Source organism: Seriola lalandi, unplaced genomic scaffold (genome assembly GCF_002814215.2).
Source record: "Seriola lalandi dorsalis isolate HSWRI2012SDOR001 ecotype SW California unplaced genomic scaffold, Sedor1 jcf7180002054223, whole genome shotgun sequence".
Taxonomy (NCBI): domain Eukaryota; kingdom Metazoa; phylum Chordata; class Actinopteri; order Carangiformes; family Carangidae; genus Seriola; species Seriola lalandi.
In genome coordinates, this window is record NW_019524776.1 from 182,605 (window position 1) to 208,226 (window position 25,622).

General features: G+C 40.8%; 2 protein-coding genes across 3 annotated transcripts; both read left to right on the forward strand.

The window, feature by feature from the left end:
• The first annotated feature begins 210 nt into the window (after positions 1–210).
• On the forward strand, positions 211–17,075 carry gigyf2 (GRB10 interacting GYF protein 2). 2 transcript variants are annotated; one of them, XM_023404126.2, is made up of 29 exons: positions 211–314; positions 2,595–2,646; positions 2,836–2,992; positions 3,175–3,270; positions 3,471–3,579; positions 5,432–5,537; positions 5,696–5,736; positions 5,843–5,875; positions 6,031–6,207; positions 6,732–6,943; positions 7,140–7,287; positions 8,287–8,538; positions 8,653–8,825; positions 9,147–9,303; positions 9,413–9,579; positions 10,366–10,460; positions 10,796–10,924; positions 11,041–11,171; positions 11,293–11,393; positions 11,815–11,955; positions 12,044–12,202; positions 12,561–12,812; positions 12,894–13,016; positions 13,205–13,531; positions 13,870–14,072; positions 14,198–14,349; positions 14,456–14,649; positions 15,917–16,058; positions 16,164–17,075. In XM_023404126.2, exons 2-29 carry the CDS (start codon positions 2,609–2,611, stop codon positions 16,229–16,231), a joined length of 4,083 nt encoding a protein of 1,360 aa, XP_023259894.1. In that variant the 5' UTR covers positions 211–314; positions 2,595–2,608; the 3' UTR covers positions 16,232–17,075. The 2 variants fall into 2 exon arrangements, with proteins under 2 accessions (XP_023259894.1, XP_023259895.1); XM_023404127.2 differs by having other exon boundaries at positions 6,031–6,132.
• Positions 17,076–18,313: 1,238 nt separating this feature from the next.
• snorc (secondary ossification center associated regulator of chondrocyte maturation) lies at positions 18,314–24,275 on the forward strand. Its single transcript, XM_023404122.2, has 3 exons — positions 18,314–18,533; positions 22,831–22,998; positions 23,087–24,275. Exons 1-3 carry the CDS (start codon positions 18,461–18,463, stop codon positions 23,194–23,196), a joined length of 351 nt encoding a protein of 116 aa, XP_023259890.1. The 5' UTR covers positions 18,314–18,460; the 3' UTR covers positions 23,197–24,275.
• Positions 24,276–25,622: the final 1,347 nt, after the last annotated feature.

Genomic DNA, 25,622 nt, shown 5'->3' on the forward strand with positions numbered 1-25,622 from the left:
AAAGTTGGGATGTGTGAAAACAAAGTAATACCCACTCTTATGTGACATGCTTAGTACAAGTCTGTGTACTGTGCACAGCAGTCATACATAACATAAGAACGGTAAATACAGTGGTTATATTCACCTCGTTGTCTGTGAATATGTACCAGTCAGCAAATCTTACCACGGCATACGGGTTTTATCTGTTGTCATGTGACCCACACTCAGCCATCTTGTGGAAAACGAAGAGAGAGAGAGATAGATAGAGTGAGAGAGAGAGAGAGAGAGAGCTACACAACTCGCATACAAACCTTGTGCTGTCAGAACAAGCAGAGGTAAGACAGCCAAAGTTTAATACACTAGCTAAGGGGAAATCGTTCATTTAAGTAAAGTGCCATGTCAGAGAGTCATATTCTGACGAGCTGGCGTGCTTGGGACTGTTGTTAAACCACCATGTTTACTTGGCCTAACAGCACCGGGCCCCAGTGTCTGTGTGTGCATGTCCGGGCCGTGTGAAGTGCGGGACGGCCTGACAAGGAAATTTTGTTGTGGATCCAGTCTGCCCGGAAGGCCGCGTGTAGCTAGCTAGCTAACCTATGCTAGCTACCAGTGTTGAGAATAGGGATTAACTTGTGCCGGAGCAGTGTTACGTTTGTTTAGTAGAATATATGACAAGACCTCTCCTCCTATGGGAAATTAAATTGGTGTCAATACATGTGTGTGGTTTGGCGTACGACAGATACAACGTTGGGAGAAAACGCTGCTAGCTAGCTAAGGCGCTGGCAGACCCACCGTTGGCTGTCGTCTTGCTAGTTGGTTAAAATACCATGGTATGGCACCAGCATATTGGAAGTAGCCCTTTAACTACACCTTTTCTTCCACCTTTCAACATAACTATAACCCTAATGTCAACTTTCGACCGTTAGGAGATACGCTGGCTAATGTCAGTCACTGGTGTCCTGAGAAATGTCCATGTTAGTTCTTTCTTTGACTGGTTAGCTTGCTGTGTTAGCTAACGTTATGTTTATAACCGAGGGTGGTTTCCACTTAATTCCCCCGAGTTATCACCGTGGCTCGTATGGATCATTGTAAGCCAGCTTTTAGCATGATTCAGTAATGTAACCGACGTTAGCGTCAGGATGGGTCGGCCCGTCCACCGTGCGGTAACTGTGTGCTCCTGCTTTCCTCTAGCTAGCGATAACATTACATGGTGCAATAGCATTTTACATAAGGCAACAATTTGGACAACTTTACAAGAACTTAGTGGTCAGTCATTTTCATATTGACTTTAGCTTTCCCTTCTCTTATCAAGAGTACTAGTTTGTAACCAAACGGATAAAAGTTGTGTTTCGAACAGATTGGCCAGTTGGCGAGCATTGGCTTTTAATTATTGGAGACAACTTATAACGTTATGGAAAGTCAGCCATTCGTTTCGCTTTCCCTTTATTTTAACACTGGCAAACGTGCTAAGCGTTCAGGAGAGTTGTCAGAAATGTTGCTCACTTCAGTTGAGTTTGCTTTAACTACCCACTTACACGTGGCTTACCCCGACTTCCATATGGTCAGTGGTATTGTGAGTCTACTGTCGCCTTTTGTGTCCGATATTTGAGAGAGTCTCACAGCTTAAAAAATCCTTGCTTTCAAGCTTAAGTGTAAGGTAAAGTCTTGGGAGATAATACACTGTTGTAAACAAACAGCTAATCTTGTTGACATTACATGATTATTTTTAATTATTAGTCAAAGTAAAGACCATTTCCGCTGTCAATTACAGGTGTCTGACTTCCCCTCCTTGCAGGCTGGGAGCCTTCCTAAAATAGCTTTAGCAGTTTGAAATTGTACACTGGTTGTGTCTGCTAGTGGGATGGGCTATATATCCAGGGGAGTTAAAGCCTGTGACAAAACCTTAAATGCCTTACCAAATTCTGTCCAGCAGAACTGTGTGTGCCATGATAGCTGTAGTTGTGTCTCATTAAGATAGAAAAAAAATGTGAACTGGTGTGGTAAACAAATTACATTGGTTAGGTAACAATATTTGTGTAGATAAAAGTTGATTTCAAATTTATTTGAGAATTCTGTTACCCTGATATTGTATCGCAATACACTAAGTGTTTTCTGATACAAAATTTACTGTTTGTTTTTGAAGAGCTACTCTTAACCCAACTAACTTTTGCGTCAATAGTTTATAAACTAGAGTTGAAACAACTTGTCAAATAATTAAAAGTTAGACAATTTATTGAAAAGTAATCTGCAACAATTTAGATGTTCAATTAATCTTTGCAGTTATTAAACAAGTAAAATGGCAGTCTCCATTTCCAGGCTTTCAAATGTGAGGATTTGCTGCTTTTCTATGTTTTGTATTATTTTAAGTTGAAAATCTTTGGTTCTTGGACTGTTGGCTGGACAAAATAAGACATTTTGAGTTGTCATTATGGGTGCCCAGGACTTGTAAATAGCATTAATCAATTCAGAAAAATAGTCCATCTCATGGACCATTATATGGACACTAAACACATCAGTAATTGTGAGATGTGATGCAATATAATGATGCAATATTTATGTCTTCAAGGTATCTACTGAGTTGTTCTAATCCCATTTCTCCCTTTTCATATTTGTAGAACTTCAAGGAAGAATGGCCGAAACCCAGACACTTAACTTTGGACCAGAATGGTAATTGAACTGGCATGAATTCATGATTAGTCTGAGGGAAGTGACTCTTAGGTTGTGAAACTGGTTTTCTTTTGGGGCCCAGTGCAGCTTTACCATACATGTTCAGACATGCCAATTGCTACCTCAGCTTTAGTGTTGTCTCTCCTTCATCTGTCCCTTCTGCTTTTACTACCCTTTCTCTCTTTGCAGGCTCCGTGCCCTGTCTGGAGGTGGTGGCAGCGGTGGTGGTGGAAGCAGCAGCGCTGTTGCCTCTCCACCCCTCTCACCTGCATTGCCAAAGTATAAACTTGCAGACTATCGCTACGGGAGAGAAGAAATGTTAGCACTTTATGTAAAGGATAACAAGGTGGGTATAACATCTATATCTTAGCTGTTGATGAAGGCTTGCAGTCAACATGACTTGCATTCAAATTATGGTACTGCTGAGATTAGATTTACATCTTCCTTGTTTGGTGTGTAATAACACATTCTCTCAAACCCTTATGCATCTTAACAGTGAAGCCTGTGATTGTTTATTTTCTCCTCCAGATCCCTATAGACCTACATGATAAGGAGTTCCTGCCCATATTGCAAGAGGAGCCCTTACCGCCTCTGGCACTCGTGTCTTTTACAGAGGAAGAACAGGTAGGAGAACTTGTCATAATATCAGGTCACTATCTTGGTGAGAAATGATAAGATCAGAAAGTGTTTCTGACTTATTTAGTCAGTTGGCCATTTCTTGGAATAAGTAGTAATTAGACTACGAAACAAAGAACAAGTGCCAAGAAGAGTGCTGAGAGCTGGCTGTTCGTCCCCACCCCCCCACCCCCTGTCTGTATTTGCAGAGAAATTTTTCCATGTCTGTAAACAGTGCAGCAGTACTTCGGCTGACAGGCCGAGGAAGCGGTCCGATAGCAGGGGCACCAAGAGGCCGAAGTACCTCAAGGGGTAGAGGTAAGATTTTTAACCGAGATCATATATGAATGTGTCATTTTTCCCTTTCTCTTTTCCATGATATTTAGCTGCAGGGTGAGTTTACGCTGTGGAAACAATAAGGTGGATTTCATTTTTCAAAGGAGCCAATTTTAGCTATTTAGATATTCTATCTATGCAGTTTCAGAGTCACAACTGCAAATAGTTAAGATGCCTTTGAAGAATCCCACCAATATGGCCACAGCTTGAGACAAGGGATGTAATATTAGAACTCTCTAGGTGTTGTGCTTACTCAGCATACTTGGACCCCAGCTGCTTGAACTAATAATTGATATGCTTTAAACATGGAAAACCCTGTTTGAAATCACAGTGCTATATGTATGAACATACTTGGACACTTATATACATCCTCCAGTCAGTCAAAGCTCCATACTAATTTTACAGAGCTATTTGGAGTTGTTGGGTTACTGTTAGTCAGCCCTAAGTGTTTAGGGAGGCTCAGTTTTAAGTTATGTATAGTTATTTGTGGGTCCATATGCTGTGTTAGAGTTTCTGCCACAGACAACAAATAAATCTTGTGTTCCTTAAGAACAGCATCTTTCCTGTTTGTCACTGCAGAGTCTGCTCAGACTTTTCAGGCACGCTAGCAACTACTAGCGGTGGAATTAGCCAAAAAAAGAAGTCTTGAACCAAACTTAAGAGTTGCAGTTCTAGGAAGGTAGCAGGACAAAAGCCACTCAAAATTTAAAACATGATAAATGGAAGATACCACATATAACTATAACTGTAGACCAGCTCTAAAGTGCTTTGTCATGATCTTGCAAATTCATTGGCTGTGCCTTTATCGGTCTGCCCTTATATTAAATTTATAATCTTTTTCCCACTTACTAACGAAAACATAGTGCCTGCTGTTGAATTGTGTAATAAGAAGTTAAATTAAGTTTACTGCTCAAAAAATATTTTGGCTGTTAATTTTAATATGAAGCATACTGCATATAGCATAAAGAGAGCATGTAAAATATAATAAAACTATTTATTTTGACTCGTATTTCTTCACCCCGTACGGTCTTGTTCTCTATACTTCTCAGTGTTGGATTCACATAGTCCCAGTTCATACACCCAGCTTTGGATCCAGACTGTGAGTGAAGGTCAACTTTAATCAGAAGAAGCTCTTAACATGCATGTATACATGTATGTATGCAGATTAATGCTTGCTTCAAATGAAAAGACACATGTTGGACAGTCAGGTCATTCATTGAACTTTTTCTGAACTACCTACATTGAAGGTTTGTTGTGTCACCACGTTTAAGAGGTGGTAAAAGAAATCATAAGTTAACAGTAGTGCACAATGTTATTGTTTGCCAACTGACTCTAAGAGAATAAGAAGAAAATATAATTGACAACAGTCAAACTGTATTATCACTGTTGAAGGATATTGCCTATGAATCATGGAGAGGACAGATGAATTAAAAACCACAAGAGCTGGTTTGTTGTACATCTTCTAGATGACCAAGGAAAGGGAGAGTACAGCATAATTATTCAGCATATTATATGCATTGGATGATGGTAGTTCTGTTATATTTGTGTGTTCATGAAAAAAAAAAAGTAGACCATTTAAAATACAGACAATTTACTCATCTAAGCAGCAATGACTCCTAGTAACAAAAGGTGGGTATAGAGTTTCTGATCAACTGTTGTGGGAAATCTGAATGTTTTGTGGAACACTATAAATGGATGAACCAATCTGGGTCCTGTGATCAAATGTTAAATGTACTACCAGTAGTGTACTTTATGCTACACAGTTGTAAAGACTCATGAACAACTAGATCTTATCGGGACACTTAAGGCTGCTTCATCCTGTGATTGCTTTCAGGCCGGGGGAGAGGAGATGGAGGGTTTTACCAAAGAAGTTTTGATGATGTAGAAGGTTTTGGTCGTGGAGGGAGGGAGATGCATCGCTCCCAGAGCTGGGAAGAAAGGTATTAAAAGATCTATTTGTGGTGTCAAGATCTGTTGTAAAACTCTGACCTTGTTTGACAAATTGATTTTCAATTTGAGTTTTTGCTAGACAGCAGTTAAACATCTCTTTAGTCATGATGTTACATAACTGGTGTTTTATTTATTTTTTCCTCACCAGGGGAGATAGAAGGTTCGAAAAGCCAGGTCGAAAAGACCCAGGTTGGTGTTACATTTTTTCTTAAGTCAAATAATCAATATATGACATACTGAATGGCAGATACACTGGATTACTTCTACTATTTGTTCCTCTCTGTAAACCTGACAGATGCTGCTCCAGGACATTTTCAGATGAATCACAGTAAGTTTTCTTCAGTCATTGACCAATAGGGAGTTCAGATTTTTAGTGGAAATAGGACAAATTACTTGATTGGCAGCATTAAGTAGGACTACATTTCGCTTTTATGAATGTAATGATGATGGCTGCACTTTTAATCAACCCCTTACACTTTGCAGTCCGAGGAAACTACGAGGACGGTGGGACAGGTCTACCGAGGAAGCACGACTTCACGCGTTCAGAGAGTGAGAACTGGCGTACTTCTCGAGATGATCAGAATGGTGAGGATGATGAGGGGGGCTGGCGACTGGCGGGTTCTCGACGGGACAGTGACCGGTGGTGCCCCCCAAGCCCAGGTGGGCACAGCACTGACCACATTACCAATACATTTATCTTTGATAAATTATCTTTGATAAATGTATTTGTGGTGTACCACCATGTTTGTTGTATGGCTTGTTTCAGAATAAGGTACATTTCTGTGTCAGCCTGCAAACTGCTCTGGGGTTTATGTTTTTTCATTGCACAAGATAATAGAAATTTTACCATACAACCAACTTGAATTAAGAGGTGTTCTTCATCTCCGCATTTTCTTTGTGGTCATCAGAATATTATGACATAGCGGGTACCTATTAAGGGTACATATTTTATATAAGAGGGACACTTCAAAAGTACACTGATGTCCCCTTCACTTCCAAGTGTTTTTGACCTGCACATGCTTGAAAATCATTTCAAGCATATAATCATGTATTAAAGTATGTGGATGCACTTTGTTCAGTCGTGCTACTGGTGGCCAAAAAGCTTTCCACCTTTTAATGAAGTTAAGTTGTATAATGAGATTAAGATTGGTTATACAATCCTAACTAGTTTCCTATTTCCCCAGATGGGCCTCGGTCAGCAGGGTGGCGGGAACACCCAGACCAGCGTCGTCGCTTCCCGTTTGATGCAAGAGAAGACGAGCGTGGATACAGGAGGCCACGGTCAGGCAGCGGCAGCCTGGAAGATGAGAGGGACAGCCTGCCAGAGTGGTGTCTAGAGGACGCAGACGAGGAGGCGGGCACCTTCGACTCGTCAGGGGCCTTTCTCTCTCTCAAGGTAAGAAAGGAAATCTGACGAGAGTTTTAAATAAATCAGTGAAATTAAGTACTGATGCACCATTTACTTATATAAATGGCTTGTTTTCGCTAGATATTATGAAGCAGATCATTACCTTGTCTATTAAGATTGAAAGCTTCATGGGAGGATACTGTTGCCAGATTTTCTGCAATTGTGTTCTTTGTCATGTTATCAGAAAGCCTCCAAGGAGCCAATCCTGGAAGAGGCAGAGCTCGACTTCAAGCCCCTGGAAGAGTGTGAAGAAGGCCTGGAGGAGGAGGACAGTCAGCCCAAGGAGACCAAAGAAACAGACATGGAGGCCAAGAGAGAGGCTGACCGGAAAGGTCAGTCACTTCTATGGGATTTTTTTTTTTTTTTTATTATTATTAAATTAATTGTTAGTAGCACTTAAAAGCTTGGATATGAAATCAAATTGATTGGGCTTAGTCATTACTCACAGAAAAGTAGTGACTTATTCACAGAAATTTAAGTTTACTGACACTGGGATTTCAAAATTAGTCCTCTAGCTGAATGGTGTTTTCACTGGGAACTACGCCATTCTGCTGTTGTAACACCTGTCTAGAAGAGCTGATATGCAAATTTCATACTGATTACACAGTATTGGTCCACATTGGCTTGGTGTGCAATAACGTCTCACTAATGAATGAAATGGGATTGAAAAAGGCTCACAACATTTTTTTGGAGACAATATTGGTTATTATCCCATCTCATCACTTAAACATTGTGTTTTTATGCCTCTGTGCCGGCGACGGCCGAGGCCGTAGCCATTATGGTTTCAGGTTGTCCATCCATCCATACATACATATGTACATCCCATCCATGAAGGCGATATCTCAGTAATGCCTTGAGGGAATATCTTCAAATTTGGCACAAACATTCACTTGGACTCAAGGATGAACTGATTAGATTTTGTTGATCAAAAAGGTCAAGGTCAGGGTGCGATACTTGTTAACACAGTATCTCGAGAACTCCTCAAGGGAATCCCTTCAGATTTGGCACAAATGTCCACTTTGACTCAAGGGTGAACTGATTAGATATTAGTGGTCAAGGTCACTGTGACCTCACAAAACACGTTTTTGGCCACAAATTTATAAGCTTATTATGACACAATTTAACACAGTTACATTTTATATCCATATGGTCAAAGGTCAACTTCACTCTGACATCATAATGTTCTACAAAAACACTTCTGGCCATTATTCAATGCTGTAACTCAGGAAGGGGAGATTGTGACCATATTTCCTGCAACTTGAATGGTTGGCAAAGGTATACACCGCAGGGCAGTAAATCTATTTTTTTTTTTTTATTTATTTTTTTATTAGAGTTGGCCAGGGTGTCCGAGGAAGCTCCATCTGTTGCTCCACCTGTTGCTCCCCCAGTCTCAGAGTCTCAGGTCCCTGCCCAGTCTTTGTCCCCCAGCCAGCCCAGCAGAACAGAAGAGACTGAGAGGCCAGCTGAACGGCAGCCACCCCTTGAGCACCCACCAGAGCCCTGCAAAGTCCCCCTGCACGTCCCCATGTCTAACAGCATGCTGGAGTCCCTACCCATGACCCACATTTCTACCACCCTTGCAGGTGGGGGTTGGTTCTTCAATTTCACAGTAAATGGAAAGACTTATCAAGCATTTCTGTTCTACGGACCATGAAACCTCACTAATATCTGCTATTTCCATTTCTCATTTTATACAGAAGTATCTGCTCCATCGCCCAGTGTCCAGCTACCGCAGCAAAAGCCCATGGAGGTTCCTGTGGTGATGAACAATCCTTTGCCTTTCCCTTCGAGTATAATGGCACCTATTGGCAGGCCCACCACTGTGCCACATGACACAGATGAAGATGAGGGACTGAAACACTTTGAGCAGGTATATTACTACACTTTAAACATGAAAGTCTGTCAGTAGGGTGTAGCGCTGCTGTCGTCGATCACAATTCCACCTACAGTCCTAATCCTTCTTTAATTGATTTGTAAGGACCTCTTAAAATCTTGTGCTCAGTGAAGAGGAAATCATACTGTGAATATTATGATACCAGAGAAGTGATTACCCTTTTCCAATAAATGATAGTTAATTTCCCTTAAAAAACTAAACAGTCAAAAATGAGTTGTGTAATCAGCCCTGTTATGTTAGGTTGTATTGATTTAAGCAGGGTTATGAGTAATGTAGAACTTAAAAATTCCCCTCCAGGAGGCAGAAAAGATGGTGGCGTACCTACAGGACAGTGTGGTGGATGATGACAGACTTGCAGCAAAGACTTCAGAGAAGCCCAAGCCTGCAGGCCTGCCGCTTACACATGAAGCTGCTCTCAAATGGTTCTACAAAGACCCCCAGGGGGAGATACAGGGTAAGACTGGAATAGTTTTTATGTGCTCAAAATGGGACTTAAATACATTTATTTTTGAGAAGGCACCTGTTTCCTTTGAACCTGCTATGCTCATTTTGTGGTTCTACAGGTCCATTCAGTAACCAGGAGATGACTGAGTGGTTTCAAGCTGGTTACTTCACAGTGTCTCTTTTAGTCAAAAGAGGGTGCGATGAAGTATTTCAACCACTCGGCGAGATCATGAAGATATGGGGGAGGGTACCGTTCACTCCAGGCCCTGCACCTCCACCTCTACAGGTTTGTGTTTTCAAAATGTGGCCTGCTTCATTTCTTATATCCAAAGGTTTGCTTTTTGAATCAGCACTAGTTGCCAATACTAACCATGACCTATAGGTGGTGTCATATTCCACTCAAAGGAATCCTTCATGTACCAGTTTTTTGGTGTTTCAAGAACCTTTCTCTGACTTCATGGATTATATGGAGGTTTTTCATAAAGCAATTGCAATTTTTTTTGCTAAACAAGTCATCATCAAAATCTTGTTAAATAAGAATATCTCCTGATATTAAACGATATGAAAAAGGAAGCAACTGAAGCAGCTGGATACAGTTGGACCAAGTGAATGTATCAATGTCTAACAGCCAGCATTTGGAGCTAGAATCAGCAGACAGAATGTAAGGTTCCTATTTTTATACTTTTATGTATTTATTTGTCATGGAAGTGGTCGTTCTGAATTCTTTAAGATGAAAAACTCATTTTTTTAAAAGTACTATATTAAATTATTTATCATAACTATTCACCCCCTTGAAATTGATGTTTATTAGAGACAACTTTAATAGCAATTGCAGCCTTGGTTCAATATGGAAAGGTCAGTATTAGCTTTATACAGCTAGATGTTGCTCAAACGCAAAACAAATTGCACAGAGATTGAGTAAACAATAGCCTTGAGGTCCAGACTCTTTTTGTGCTGTCAGCACTTTGGCCTTGAATTCCCCCCTTTGCTTAACATCTTATGTCTCTTGCTATCTTTTGCTTGTTTGACTGTTATGATTTATCCTGACTCTGCATCTCTTGATGTGATGCAGGGAGATGGTGATCAAGAGAGGTTGAAGAGGCAGCAGGAGCTCACTGCTCTCAACCTCTACCAGTTACAGCAGCTCCAGTATCAATACCTCCTCAGGTATGCCAGTCCCAGATCTGAAACTGACATTACTTTCACACAACAAAAGGATTTATACAACTTGTTTCACATGTAGTAGTACTCGCCAAGACCTGAAAGCAGACTATAGTTAATGGTTAATCTTTGACCTCAGAATCAAAATGATCTCTCCCTGCTTCTATTTTAATACTAAAAAATACACACTTATATTTCATGTATTGGTAGGATGGGATGTAAATGTCCAATAATGTGTGTAAATAACTGACACATTATCATTAAAACTTAAGTTTCCCATTTCTCATTTTCTCAAATTTCTCTTATCCTCTTGTCTTACTATCTTGCTACTTGTCTTACAGGCAGCAGTATGCTCAGGCCCTGGCCCAGCAGAAAGCTGCAGCTCTTAGCTCAGCTCCTCTTCAACAGCAGCAGCAACACCAACAGCAGATCAACCTGCTACTACAGCAATATCAAGCACTCAAGATAAGGTTGACACTCACAAACATGTCAGCTCTGCCTGTAAATCTACATCTGCCTGTGTTGATTTAGGCACTATGTGTTTAGCATTGTATTTATTAATGTTTATTTGCTCATCTTATTGTAGAGCGTCTGAGAGCCTCCTACCTCCTGTTACCCGATCCCTGTCTGTACCAGACACTGGTTCTGTATGGGAAATGCAGAACCCATCCTCTCAGGCTTCCTGCACACCAAACCTCCAACAACCTGCTCCCAGCAGTGAGTTTTAGCCTTCAGTGTCCTGCAGCATTGATTTGTTTTTGAATCACATGAGAGCACAAGGAAAAAATACTTCATGTTGTAGCAGGTGTAATGCATCATATTCTCTCATTCGCACCAGCGTGGGATGGCAGCAGCGTGTGGGATTTACCCATTGACTCCATGGCACAGGCTCCAACCATTGAGCAGATGCAACAGTTAGAGAAGTCAAAAGCTGCAAAGGTAAACAGTATTTCTGCTTACTTTTCTGTTTCCTTTGTCTCAGTGGAACTAAGTCCAACTTATAATATTTTAATTACTAAAACAAATGGATTTACCACAAATTGGCATAAATTCCAAAAACATTAAAAAAGCAAAATGGAAATGTTCAACTCCTATTAAAAAATGTTTTATTAGACTAAACAGTAGGCAGTCTTCTGATAAGTCAACATATTGGTAAAATGAAATTATACTTTTGTACTTTGCGGTGCTAAAGTATTTAATCTCAGACTTTTTGTGAGACTCACAGGCATGAAGAAGTAGGCAGGCTAGATAGAATAGAAAATAATAACTTTAATTTAGGATGAGTCTCAGAAATGTGCGTGGATTTTTCTACCTCCTGAGATAATAACGGTAGTGTATTTTTATCTTCATCATCCAACAGTTGGAGCTGGAGAGGCGTGAGGCAGAAATGAGAGCTAAAAGGGAGGAAGAGGAACGGAAACGGTTGGAGGAGGCCCTAAGGGCTCGACAAGAGGAGGAACGCAAACGTTTGGAAGAAGAGGAGCTGGCACGGCAAAAACAGGTGGAGTGTTTGAACAATATCAATCTGAAGCAATCTGAATTATTTTCTTTGAAGGCATTGATACTGACCTAGTGTTGTAAATCTTTAGGAGGAAGCTTTGAGGCGGCAGCGAGAGCAAGAAGAGGCACAGCGTAGGCAAAAAGAAGAAGAGGAGAGACTGGCACAGGAGGAAGCTCTTCGAAGATTAGAGGAGAGGCGGAGGGAAGAGGAGGAGAGAAAGAAACGAGAAGAGTTCCTTCGCAAACAGGTAAGCTAAGGAAAACATGTCCTATACTTTCTCCTTTTTGGGCTTGTGAAATGTAATGGAAATGGACTTGCACTTATATTGCACTTTTCTAGTCTTGCTGACCACTCAAAGCGCTTTACAATAATTGCCACATTCACCCATTCACTCACACATTCATACATCACACTCATACACTGATGGAACAGCCATCAGGGGCAATGTGGGGTTCAGTATCTTGCCCAAGGATACTTCGACATGTGGCCTGGAGGAGCCAGGACCTGGATCGAACCACCGACCTTCTAATTAGTGGACGACCCACTCTACCTCCTGAGCCACAGCTGCCCCATTTCTTAATTTGAAATGTTGTCTATCTCACCAGGAAGAGGAGCGCAGAAAGCAGGAGGAACTTGAAGCATTGAGGAGGCGTGAGGAGGAGAAGCGAGCAGAGGAGGAGGCAGCAGCAGCTGCAGCGGCAGCTGCTCTTGCCCAACAGCAACAGGAGGAGCTGAAACGGAGAGAGCAGGAGGCCCAAAGACAGCAGGAGCTGCAAAGACAGAGGCAGCAGCAACAAGAGGCCCTCAGGAGACTTCAACAGCAGCAACAACAGCAGCAGCAGCTTGCACAAATGAAGGTAAGGACACCGGATCTGTCAACAAAAATTGACATTATAAAATGTATAAAAGTTAACAAAACTCTTCACTGTGTTTTGCAGCTTCCATCCTCTTCAAAGTGGGGCCAGCAGTCGGCCAATGCTATAAACCAGAGTCAGAATGCCTTGTCACTGGCCGAGATCCAGAAACTGGAAGAGGAGAGAGAACGACAGGTGCGGGAGGAGGTAAGGATGGCAAACAGCGGGCCTTGTTCAGTTACTCTGTCACCAGCAATGTATTTGTACCTCCAATGAGTTATGAGCAATGTTTTAGTTTTTTTTTCTTTATAATGCATTATTTTTTTGTTATTGAACCAAATGGCTCTACACCAACTAATTTCCATCACCCTCCCGTTTCCTTCCACGACCCACAGCAGCGGCGTCAGCAACAAGAGCTCCTGAAGCTGCAGCAACAGCAGGCTCTGCAACAGGCTCAGCAGCCTCAAGCCAAGCTGTCTGGTTGGGGTAATGTGGCCAAACAACCAGTTGTTACCAAGTCCTTGCTGGAGATTCAGAGGGAGGAAGCCCAGCAGATGAAACAGCGGAAGGACCACCAACAACAACAACAACAACATCATCAACAACAACAACAACAACAACAACAGCAGCAGCAGCAGCAGCAGCAGCAGCAGCAGCAGCAGCAGCAGCAGCAACAACACCACCCCATCGTCACCCAACAGACCCGCACTCAAAACAGAACTGTATGTTACATATATGATTTTAAGTTTCTGATTGGATGAAAGCAAATAAAAGCTTTGTGGTGCTGCAGAGTTGGATGCTACAAGCAACATTTTCAATGCTTAATGAAGTTTTTAATGCATGTCAGTGTGAGAGCTCAACCATTCTGGGCAGCTTATAACCCTTTGAAGATGAGATGAGATTTATGTAAAATTATGAAATTGTGATGGATATTTGTGACCATTTTCTGACATTATACAGACCAAACAACCTATTAGTCAGCAAAGTAATAGGAAGATTAATTGGTACTGAAAATAGTAACAAGTGTTATGCCACTAATAGTGTCTTGCTCTCTTCACAGACATCTCTGAGTAGCTCTGTGTGGGGGTCTGTCAATGCCAGCACCTGCACTAACTGGGGCTCCGACTCCAGCAGTATCTGGGGTGACACCCACAACTCAAACATGGGCTTCTGGGATGAGGCTGTGAAGGAGGCTGTTCAGCAACCTCCTCAAACCAGGAAAGGCAGCACACAGAAGAACAACAAAGGCAACGCCAACCTCAGGTATTTATTAAGAATGCCTTAGTCACAACCTCTGATGAAAAGCATGACTTGCTATATGAGTAATTCACAGCGCTTAATGACTTCCTTTTGTCTTCCTCCCGCATTTGCATTTTGTTCAAATGAAGTAACTCTTTGAGTGGGCGAGCCAATAAGAAGGTAGAGGAGGAGGAGAAGCTGCTAAAGTTGTTCCAGGGGGTCAATAAGAGCCAGCAGGACACCTTCATGCAATGGTGTGAGCAAACCCTGCACACCCTCAACACAGCCAACAATCTGGATGGTATGTCTTTAGAAATATGTTTTGCAAAGGCACTTCACCCACAACTATTGATGGACCATTTTTGGAAGCCAAACTTAGAAATATTCTCCATCTTTTTCCCTGCCAGTTCCTACATTTGCTTCCTTCCTGAAAGAAGTGGACTCTCCATACGAGGTGCACGACTACATCAGGGCCTATCTGGGGGACACTCCCGAGGCCAAGGACTTTGCCAAGCAGTTCCTGGAACGACGTGCCAAACAGAACGCTAACCAACAGAAACAGGCACCGCAAAACCAACAGCAAGCCCTCAAACAGCAGCAGGTGAGCGAGACTGAAGTGGTACCAGTTATTTAAAGGCTCAGCATATGGGTGCTAAATGCTTTGTACCCATTTTGCTTTGTGAAGCCATTTGAGTCTTGCAATGTGATCAAAAAGAGAGACATCCTTTCCTTTTGCTCCCCTGAAATAGTTTTCGCTTTGGGGTATTTTTGCCTGGTATATTAAAACCAATCAGTGCAATTTCATCTGACATAACCAATGGCGTCACACATCATGACGACTACTGTTGTTTACATTGCTGGTGTGAATCTATCTTGCATCACATCTTTGGATCAGCCCCAAAAGAAGGCATTACACCGTTTCCTCATGAGGATGAAGAACAAATCTGTCCATATGATCCACGTATCCTACGTACCACATTCTTAAAGCGTTAAAGTGCTAACATGATTTTTTTTTTTTTCCTCGTTTCAAAATTGAAAGCATGTATCATGAAATATGTAATCTTGTATTCATATGTTCCACACTTAATGTCTGCACTGTAGCTTTTGAAGGCAGCATTGTCTTTATCTTCATTATTCAGACTGTCAAGGCAGCTGCTTTACTTCTCTTCAACCATCAACAATTTCCTTTAGTTTAGCACCGGAAATGCCTTGATTCCTGATGGGAAAGTATTTTAAGTATTTATTGGCAAAATAACTTGACAGTAATGGTTCCTTGAAATTTGCACAAAGACGCATCTAGACAAAGACACTGCTATTGGTGTCAGTAACTGGTACAAAGTACTTGAAACACACTGAAATACATATTTTGAGAAAAATAATTGGCATATATTCTGATAATTGTTTAATCGTGTAGCTTGTTTATTAAGCTAAATTACCTCACCTTTTCTGGTTAGAGCTTCTCAGCTTATATGTGATATTTAAATATTTTAGGCTTTGGACTTTCAGTCAGACAAAGCAAGTAATTTGAAGGCATCCCCTTTGTCTCTGGGAACTTGTGATGCTCATTTTTCACTATTGACCTGCTCTGTTTTAGACTGAATGATTTGTTTAAAAACCAATCGTGAGAGTAATTGATAATGAAAATAATGAGTCACTGATCAATGGTTAACTATTGTGTAGATATGGTTTGTCATCAGCTAGTATCTTGTTTGCATTTCATTGTACCAGAAAATAACTCTCAACATAACTTTGAATAATCATGAAATGAGCTCCGGCTTTAAGTCAAATAGTAATATTTTAAATTTGCTGATGTCAAGGCCCAGAAATTCACAGAATGGCTTTTAAATCCCCATTTCTCTCTTGCCAAGGATTCTGTATGGGGTGGAACAGGATCTTCGTCGCTCTACCAGTCTAACCATACAAGTGGCCAGCAGCAGCGCTTTGAGACCGTCACCTCAGGGAAGAAGAAAAAGAAGCAGAAGATGGTCCGTGCAGACCCCAGCCTTCTAGGTAAGAGCAAAGACCCATCTGCTGAATCTGGAAAATCTGAAGTGACATGTTGCTACTTATTATTGCCCATCTGTTAACTGGATCTTTGTGCCTTTCAATTTTCAGGTTTTTCTGTGAATGCATCATCTGAGAGATTGAATATGGGAGAGATTGAGACTTTGGAGGACTTTTAAGGGACTGCAGCCAAGCAAACCCCCACTGACTGTATCCAATTTGAACAGCAGCTGTACCCCAACACCTGCCCCGGCCCCCCAACTGCTTCCATGACTTTCACCTTTTATTTTCAGTTTCCCATTTATCAGACATACTCTGGTATTCCCCATAAATTCTAAATTGTGAACAAACGGGGATCTCTGAGACAGGGTATGTTTTCCTGTTTAGCGGACCTATAATCTGATGAAAAACCTTGAGAGAAATGGAGTGGAGCTAACTTGCCAATGGAACACCCAACAAGCCAAGAGAGTAATCACCAAATGAACTGAAGTTTCTGGAGAGTCTGCAGAGGCATTGATGTCTGTTTGGCATCAGCTGCTCAGCCTCAAATCATGTCCTCTTGTGGAAATTCACAGTGACAACAAATTACAAATTTCAAATTTGGCCTCGATTGTATGGGATTTCTTAAAGTGTGGATATATGGGTGGGGTTGTGGGGGTATTATGAGAAAGGTTAGAGAGATTATATCCATTGTTTTTGTTTTATTTATTGAAAGTTTTCCCCTTACACTTTAAATTCCCCCCTGCTCTTTCCCCTCCCTGTTTGCTGCTGGGTGTTCATGGATAATGATGGCAAAGTAGAGCCCAAGGATTCGTGCCCACTTATGTCCTGTTTTAAGGACATGTTCAAAAGTTCCAAGTAGTTATCTATTTCTGTAAAATACTAGGCTGTTTAAAGAATAAACTTTCAACTCTGCATCTGTATTATAATATATGAAAATGATCTGCTGGAGTCATACTTTTTTATTGCAGTATGAAATAATAAAACAGTCTGATGTGTGGGCTGTTCACACCTTTGTCTGAACCATTCAGAAACCACAAAATTCATTGGATCTATATACATTCAAGTGAAATGCATAATTCAAAATAAATCATTGCCAGGTTTTTAAAGAGAGAACATAAGAGTGAAGCCAGATATCAGGATTTATGCTGTAATCAAACAAAAAAGCATCTTAAATTCCTCTAATCACGAGAATTTAGTTTCAAAATTGAAAATTGCATCGCATGCTTTTTTCCTGGTTATCTGCTGCACGTATGCTGGCAGTCTTTCCTCTTTTTTTCCCCCTCATATCAAATGACAGTTTGCAATATCATGCAGACAAAACACATTTTTGTGTTCAAATATGAAACTAACCATTAAACATGAACAATATGTTGTCTCGCAAAAACACAACTGATTGTTTTTCAGGAAGTAAAAGCCAAACCTTTCACCACTCTCAATGTGATGTGTACCTGCCAATAAATTAGTCATGGTTTGAAAATCCACAAAGAAGAAATGAAACCTGCCAATTCTTTCTAATGCAAAGAAAAATCATACTTCTAGGCACGCACACGTTTCATCAACAAAGTATTGTCAACTGAATTTAAGGAAGTCTTGAAGGATCAAAGTTAGAAACAGTGAGTTAACTGCTCTCATCAACCAGTAGAGCGGCTTCCATGTCAACTGAAAACCATTACGCCACTCACTGATTGATTAAGGTGCAAAAGAGAAACAACCCCTCACAATAAGAAATCAGGTTAACATGATCACAATGTTAACCTAATGAATGAGTGAAGTGAGTCCTAACGGCAGTTTAGTCTCATCAGGCTAGTTGCATTATGGGAAACGTAGCACCAGCATTCCTGGAGACTGCCTGTGCTCCTTTGATCTGTTGAGTCCCCCATTTTTTTACTGCAAATAATTCTGTGGTTCTGCTGAAGGAGGTATGACTTTTATGTCTAATTAAGTATTTTTATACCGAGATATTTGTACTTTTATTTAACTAAAAGTTTGCAGTACTTCTTGTACCACTGCCATCTTTACATTTTGAAAATTAATCTCTTTGGTGTCAGAAATTCCCTTCAAGAGTCAAGGTGTAAAATATCCAGCTGAGACCTTCGTGATGCAACTTGGCCAAGGTCAATGGTTCCGTAATGTTTACCCCTCATACCCAACTATGTGGCTGGAGGAGTCTGGAGTGGGTGGGCCTTGCAATGATGTGCTCACAAAGTCTACACTGTCCAGATAATCCTGTGTACACCTAGTTCCACCCCTCCTCTCACCCCTCAGCTGCCTACCTTTCCATGCTCCTACGCTGCCCTGTACTTTTCTCCTGCTCCTCTGCCAGGGTGAGTTACTTGTTTCAAGCCACTGCTTGAGGAGTTTTAGCGACGCTTTACTCTATCCGACGGTCATCCTTCACAGCCACCATGGTTCACAGCGGTATCTGCAGAGGGTTCCTACTGGTGCTCCTTGGCCTCTTGGTTGCCTTTGTACACACAGGTAAAACTTATATTGAGTCTGACTTTTTTTTTTTTATTATCACATGCAACCTTGCCTGCTTGCACTGAAACTAATTACAGTAGAATTGTAGTAGGACAGAGTACAAAGCACAGACTGATTTATACAAAACAACTGCCTGTCACGTTTTAAATGAAAGGTGTGCTGTGAGAGAAATATTTTTTTTTAAACAAATACACTGACAGCAAATTGTATCAAGAGTGCTTCTAAATAAAGTCACTAGCATCTTGTTATAGGAAAAAACAGCTGATTTAAAATTGGGTAGGTTTAACATTTTATATTCTAAATGCTTATAATTGTTTGCTTATCAGCTGTATGTGCAGGCCGATGTTTAATCCTGCGTAGGCATCATATCAAAGGTGTGTGTGTATACGTGTCATTTTCACACACACACACGCACACACACACTCTCTCTCTCTCTCTCTCTCTCAGGCTTGGATGTGTGAGTCTGCAGCCTGATGTAAATGATGCAGTTGTTGAAGCTCTGGGAGCTGTGAAAGCTGCTCTTTGACAAACAGGATGACTCAGTTGCTTTCATGATGTCTGATGTTTGTATGAAACTGAAAACCAGCTCCCCTCAGACTCAAGCTAAGCTGAAGTGATTCTGTGTAGTATTGGTTTGGTTTCAAGGTAGTGAAACGTCCACAGGTGTTGGGATTATTTCATATGTGTGGGGAGGTTTTGGAGGTATTAGTAAAAAGCAGGCACAGGAAATGATACGGCCAACATACATGAGCTTTTTTTGTAATGTAGAAAGTCTATGCACCAAAAATCAACTGGTTCTCAAGATTTTCTGTGTTATTTAACTCACACACTCACCACTTTTCTTTTACTTTCCCTTGCTTCTGTCTCCATTTCTCTCTTCCTCTTTTTTTTCACACACTCAAAATCAACTTGAAAAAAATCTCTTGTCACAGCAGAGCAGCTCTCAGGCCCAGAGGTCAGAGCAGAGGTCAAGACGGCAGTGGGGTTTATAACAAGTTGACGATCCTATGTGAAAAAAAAAACATAGCTGTGAACTGTCACCCTTTACATAGGACACCATATCTGCTGTTATCGAAAAAAGGTTGTGAACTGAAAACCATGTCAAAGTTTTTTACACAGTGGTGCTATGACTTGCCTGCACCTTTCTAAAAATATCTTGCGGCCTCTTTTCAACTGTACAGTTTTAAGGTGGAAACATATTTTCAATGCATCACAGCATGTTTAACTATCTGGAAGGACCCCAGAGGAGATTTATTTTTGGTCATCTCGGCAAACACAATAATCTGGAAAAGAGGGGGATAACATACAGTAAAGGTCCATGGGTCGTACTCGAACCCATGGCTGCTGCAGTCAGGACTAAGCCTATGTCATACATGCTCTACCAGGTAAGCCAACAGGGTGTCACAGTGCCAGCAGTCTTGACCACAACACCACCCCAGTGTCTTAACCAGCATGACATGCAGCCCCATTGGTTGACTCATCGTGGGAAACAAACTGAAATGTGTCAAATAAGAAATTTAAGCAAGAGTATGATAATCACTCACACACTAACTCCTTGATCTTCCTCAATATGACTGATCTGATGGTGTGAGAGACTCAAAACCTTTAAAACAGAAAAGGGTTCATCACATGTTTTGTAACTAGACATGGAGACCATTTCTAGCAACCAAACCCTGATCCTACTCTAAAATCCAAAACTCACTGGTATTGTAATATTTTGCTATGTAAAATGTGGCCACCACCTGAGAAAGTTAAAGAGGCTGAAGCAAGGACACAGGACACCATAGATGTCATGTTTGGGCTGCATCAGTCATGGTTTCAATGCTCAGCCAGGTTGCTTTTCACACACACCCGTTCACGTACTTTGTCATCTCTCTAGCTGGTGTGAAATCCCGACCAAAGAGGTCTGAGGTACAAATAAATGGCCTTCTGTGTTTTTAGTGTCTAAAATCAGCCTTCCTTACGGTCTGCCAGCCTTTTATGAGTCTGGACTTGTTTGGCATTAGAGAAGGAGGATTCGTGATTGATGTCTATAGTTATGTCTTTAAAAAGTGTGACCTAGTGCAGTGATTCCCCATCAGGGATACTTCTGCCATAAGCAGTGGAGAGGGCTCAGCTCAAAACAAATTACCACAACTAAACACAGAAATCATCACTAACCGGTGTGATACCAATTTTTACTAAATTTAGAGTAACCAGTGAGTTGTAACTGAACCTCAGTGAGTCAGTTGTGATACATAAATACAAATGAGAAGTTGAAAATAGTTAGCTAAAGTAATGGACAAATAGTTAAAATAGATAGCTTAAAGTATAAATAATTAGTTGAAATGTTTGGCAAATTAACAGCTGAAATAGGCAAAAAATAATGGATAAGTGATTAAAGTACTTAGCCTAAGCTAACGAATAAACAGTTAGCCAAAAGTGACAAACAGTTAAAACAGTTTAAATTAATTTAAGCTCAGCTTTAGCAGTTTCCAACTTCATCAAAGACAATTCAGTCATATGAAAAAAATTATTGTATAATACTTATATATATACTAATATAATTAATAGTCTTTAATATAATCTGGGTTATAATCCATTCATGAGAACATATTTGGAACGTGATGGGTGGTGCTAGTGGAGGGGGGTACTTGACCTCATCTGATGGTACTGAGTCAAAAGAGGACGGGAACCACTGACACACTGGATAAGAATAATGTTTTTCTAGAGGCTTTAGTTATATTAATTCCATTTAACAGAAATTACAAGCTTGAGTAAACCCCTCTTTGTGGAAACAAACACCAAAAGAAAACATGTTATTATTTTTTGCCTTCTTATTAAATCAAGCTGCCCATAAGGCACAGCCTTTTACACACAGGGACTATTTAATAAACAAGTTTGTTTGACATCCAGTGCCCAGCCGGTGCCTGGTTTGGGCCTGGCCGGTTGTTACTGGTTGCAGCCCGCCGCCCTGCGTGACCGCACAAGCTGCCTTTTGTGCCCTCGGCTGAAGGCCTCATTGATGGCTGAGCTGGCCAGAGGCCCGGGCCTCCAGACCTTCAGCCAGCTACAGGACAGGGAGCTGCACACGACTTAGAGTCAACACAGAAGCATCAAAATACATCAGAAGTGCATATCAGAGTTCAGAAGATACCACCACAAGCTGACATTAAGGACTTGAAATTATAGCATATGCACTGGCTCCTTCATAATCTCGTCATGTTTTCCACTTTATTAGAGACAATAAAATGAAGCTTCCTTGATAATGGCAGATAAAAAGAAAGCAGAGAAAAGATGTAAAAACAGGGTTAAGGAGTTTACTGAGGGCGTTAGAGGCCACAAAGTAAATATGTAGCGTTAAATAAGCTGAGTGTAAATATGTTTGGATTACGGTTTTGTCGGTATGCATAGAGTTGAGGATAGGATAAGTGAATCAGTGAGTGTGTGAATGGGTGGGCTTGTGAGTGAGGAGTTTGTTTTTTCAGGGGAGATGATGATCAAATTTTCCCCTGTTCCCCTGTTCTAACAAAAAGCTGTACAGCTGTTCAATTACCAGAGAAACGGCAGCGACCATAATCGCATAGGAATTTTGGCGGTTTCAACTGAGTGTTTCCAGAGGTTAAATTTGTGTTAGGGAACACAGAATTGTGGCCCTGAGAGAGCCCTGTTTCTCTGGCTGAGTAGAGGTGTGAAAAGTCTCAGGGTAACTTCATGCTCAGATGGGAGGAATGTCAGAGGACAATTTGGGATGGAAAGAACAGACGAATGATTGGCAGAAGAGAAGAGAGCAGAGAGTTGCACAGAAACTGAGCTTCATAAACAGTCAGCAAATCCCCTAAAGCTGTTTGTGCTAAAGTATGAAATATCTACTTACTGAACTGAAATAATCAAACAACCTTGGTTGAAGGAGTTTTTTCAGGTAGTAGATGAGCTTGGTTTAGCCGTTGTGAAAAAAAGAAGTGTTGAAAGGCTACCTGAAGCTCAAACGCACAAAATGTTCATCTTCTACAAAGACATCCTTATGCCCAGGTCTCAGCCGTTAACCCAGCGGGACAAGAGCGAGGCTGTTGGAGTCACTACAGACGGGGCCATGTATACACCTATGCCTTGCTATGCCCAAGACTTCAGTATTCAGAGAAAAGTAAAACAGGGCCATTAGCAAAGCTGTGTGCCTCGTCAGTGAAATTACTGCCCAAAAAAAAAACAGTAGTTGCACAGTCCCTGCACAGCAGATACTGGGATTAAGTGAGTTTATGTCCATGTGAAACAGAAGTACAAGTAGTAAGTTGGTTTTTTTTGTCTTGTTCTGCAGAGACAGTTGCAGATCCTGCCTCAACAACCAGGGACAACCAGGACACCATGTCTGGAGAACCACCCAGTGACGTCACTACCAAAGAACCTTTCCAGGACATGACAGAGCAGTCCTTCACAAACGACTACGAGGACACCACACACTCCCAGGCCATGGATGAGGAGGAAGGTAAGACTGACACAACTTATGTACCAAGCACAAACAAGTATTTTTTTTATGTATTCAGATTATAAAAAATCTATCTATGTGCATACAGGGGTGCTGGGGCCGGGGGCCATCACAGCCATCGTTATAGCAGTCTTCCTGGGTGCGTCTGTCCTCCTCGCCCTCATCGTCATCACACTCAGAAAGTTCACCGCATCCTAGAGTGAATGCATCCCATCCCGTGTGTGTGTGGATGTGTGGGTGTTTGTATGGCATGAGTGTTTGATTTTGTCTTTTGCCTCTCATCTCGATCTTTCGACTCCTAACTCTCTCCTCATCTTCCTTTCAAAGATGAGTTGTGTCTTTTGCTTTGCTGTAGATGCTGAAAACTGTGGCAGGTCCCTTGACTGACTACTTACAGATTTACTCCTGCAAACACACTCTAACTGTTGCTCAACTGTTGCTCCACTTAATCCTGAAGGTGTAATGTTAGAAACTGGCTGGCTCTTCCAGTGGAATTCGTATTCAATGTCCTTTTAATTTTGTTCAGCTTTTTACTTTGTTTTTTTCCAACATCTTTATGAATGCTCTACAGGATTTTTGATGTTTGTGGGCTGTTTGTTTTCTTGTCTTGAGAGGTTGGTGTGAAATATCCTGCATGTGTGTGCTTTTATTTGTACATGGTGTGTGTGTGTGTGTGTGTGTGTGTGTGTGTGTGTGTGTGTGTGTGTGTGTGTGTGTGTGTGTGTGTGTGTGCGTGTGTGTGTGTGTGTGTGTTTGTGTGCTTTTGCTAGTCTGTGTCTTACTTTTTCCAATCAATAAGAAAGATATTTGAGATATATGTGCCTACATATGAGGTTGTTATTGGTCTTTCACAATGATTTTACCTTGCACCAAAATAATTTCTGAAACATTCCCTTGTTGTCACCGGTGTACAAGTTTGTTTTGCACCATTTACAAACATTTATAGAGTCAAAATAAGAAGAAAACATTTTTTAAAAAGGCTCTTTCAATGATTGTAAACATGGTAGTCGGGTTGTTTGTTTTACCTGCAGAGCAAATATGAAGTTAGAGCATGGAAGAATGTGTGTTATGCACTCAAGTGAGTGTTTGTAGATTTTTGTTGTTGTTTTATTTGCAGGGGGAAAATTTTATTAAAGTTATTTTGTCTTTTTCTATTTCCTCAGAGCCCTCAGCCATACGGCTAAATGTTGACATGGTAATTTCACTGCCAAATGCTTTTGTTTTATTTTGAGATTTAAATTGAATAAATACATCCAATAAATCAGGTGCCAAATGATTATTGTGACTACTGCGTATTTTTTAACACATGACCACTGATTCAACACAGAAAACTGAGTAATATTTATGGAGGATTTTTTTAGATCATTATAATCAGTCATATCAGTCCTAGTGAAAATAAATGGGTTAGTGTGTTGCAAATAACTATACCCAACTGTCTACAAAAGCACATCCAAGATCTTGTGTCCCAAAACAAAAGAAAGTGTAATTTTAAATGAGAAGAGATTTGCTTTCATCCATGGAGACCACTGGCACTTACTTCATTCACAGCAGTAGGTGGCAGTGTGGCTAACAGCTTTGTTTACATTTCCAGAAAAAGCTACGGTTTTTCCAAAAATGAAAGTCACATCACATTATTGTACACTAATCATAAACTTCTCCGGTTTATTCAAGTTCAAAAATAGGCCACCGCTTACTGGTTGGGGTACATTCAAACTGTTCTCAACAAACATCATCATCAACAAGTCAAGCATTTTAAATCTGATAAAAGGGGGCAAAATCTTTTTCTCATACTTAAAAATACAGTTAAGTCATCTCAGCACCCGAAACCAGGAAACCCTCAATCACAGTCAAAATCTGCCTCTGCAGTGACTCACACACTTGAAAGAATGAGCACTTTGATTGCCTTGGTTCTCAGTCTTTTTGAGATACGAGGACCCTTGTCCTCAGATAGACTAATAAAGACTAATATTTTTTTTTACCAAATATCCTAAATGTGGTGACAAACACAGCTGTATAATAATTCCAACATCTCAAGTTAACACTTACATTCACGCGGTGCAATCGAGTCTGGAGTGATGCACAAGATGACCTCTGTGGTTTTAGAAGAACTGTCTTGAAAACTATAAAACAGACAGCCATTAAATTTGGCACAGACATTAATATCCCACTCAGAATTAATTGTAATCACTGTAGTAATCCCATTACATATAGTGCCATCATTAGGCCTTTAGCCATTATCAATTAGCATGCATTAGCATGTCAGTGTTCCAATACTGTGGTTTATGACAAAATACCTGCAAAACTATTGACATTCCTGCCAACCTCTGCTGTAGTTTGTGTTTAGTGCTGATTAGCAAAGATTAGCATGATAAAACACTATACTAAGATGGTGAACATGGTAAACATTGTGTCTGCTGAACATCAGCATGTTGATGTTAGGATTTAGCTCAAAGCACAGATGTGCATAAGTACAGCCTACAGCTGCCAGCATGGCTATAAAATCTAAACAATTTTCTCCAGTAATTCTTATCTGTTGTATTTTTTATGCTGTGAAATGTCTCTCAGCACTTAAAACACAACCAACATATTTGTTACTTTGAGTATTACTTACATACTTCGCATTT

Bases quoted from the DNA above. Each gene is read 5' to 3' on its own strand.
- gigyf2 (XM_023404126.2), top strand. From the start codon at position 2,609: ATGGCCGAAACCCAGACACTTAACTTTGGACCAGAATG. The intron at 5,538-5,695 runs GTATTAAAAGAT...TTTCCTCACCAG, and splicing joins TCCCAGAGCTGGGAAGAAAG to GGGAGATAGAAGGTTCGAAA. The intron at 9,304-9,412 runs GTAAGACTGGAA...GTGGTTCTACAG, and splicing joins CCCCCAGGGGGAGATACAGG to GTCCATTCAGTAACCAGGAG.
- snorc (XM_023404122.2), top strand. From the start codon at position 18,461: ATGGTTCACAGCGGTATCTGCAGAGGGTTCCTACTGGTGCTCCTTGGC. The intron at 18,534-22,830 runs GTAAAACTTATA...CTTGTTCTGCAG, and splicing joins GGTTGCCTTTGTACACACAG to AGACAGTTGCAGATCCTGCC. The intron at 22,999-23,086 runs GTAAGACTGACA...ATGTGCATACAG, and splicing joins GGCCATGGATGAGGAGGAAG to GGGTGCTGGGGCCGGGGGCC.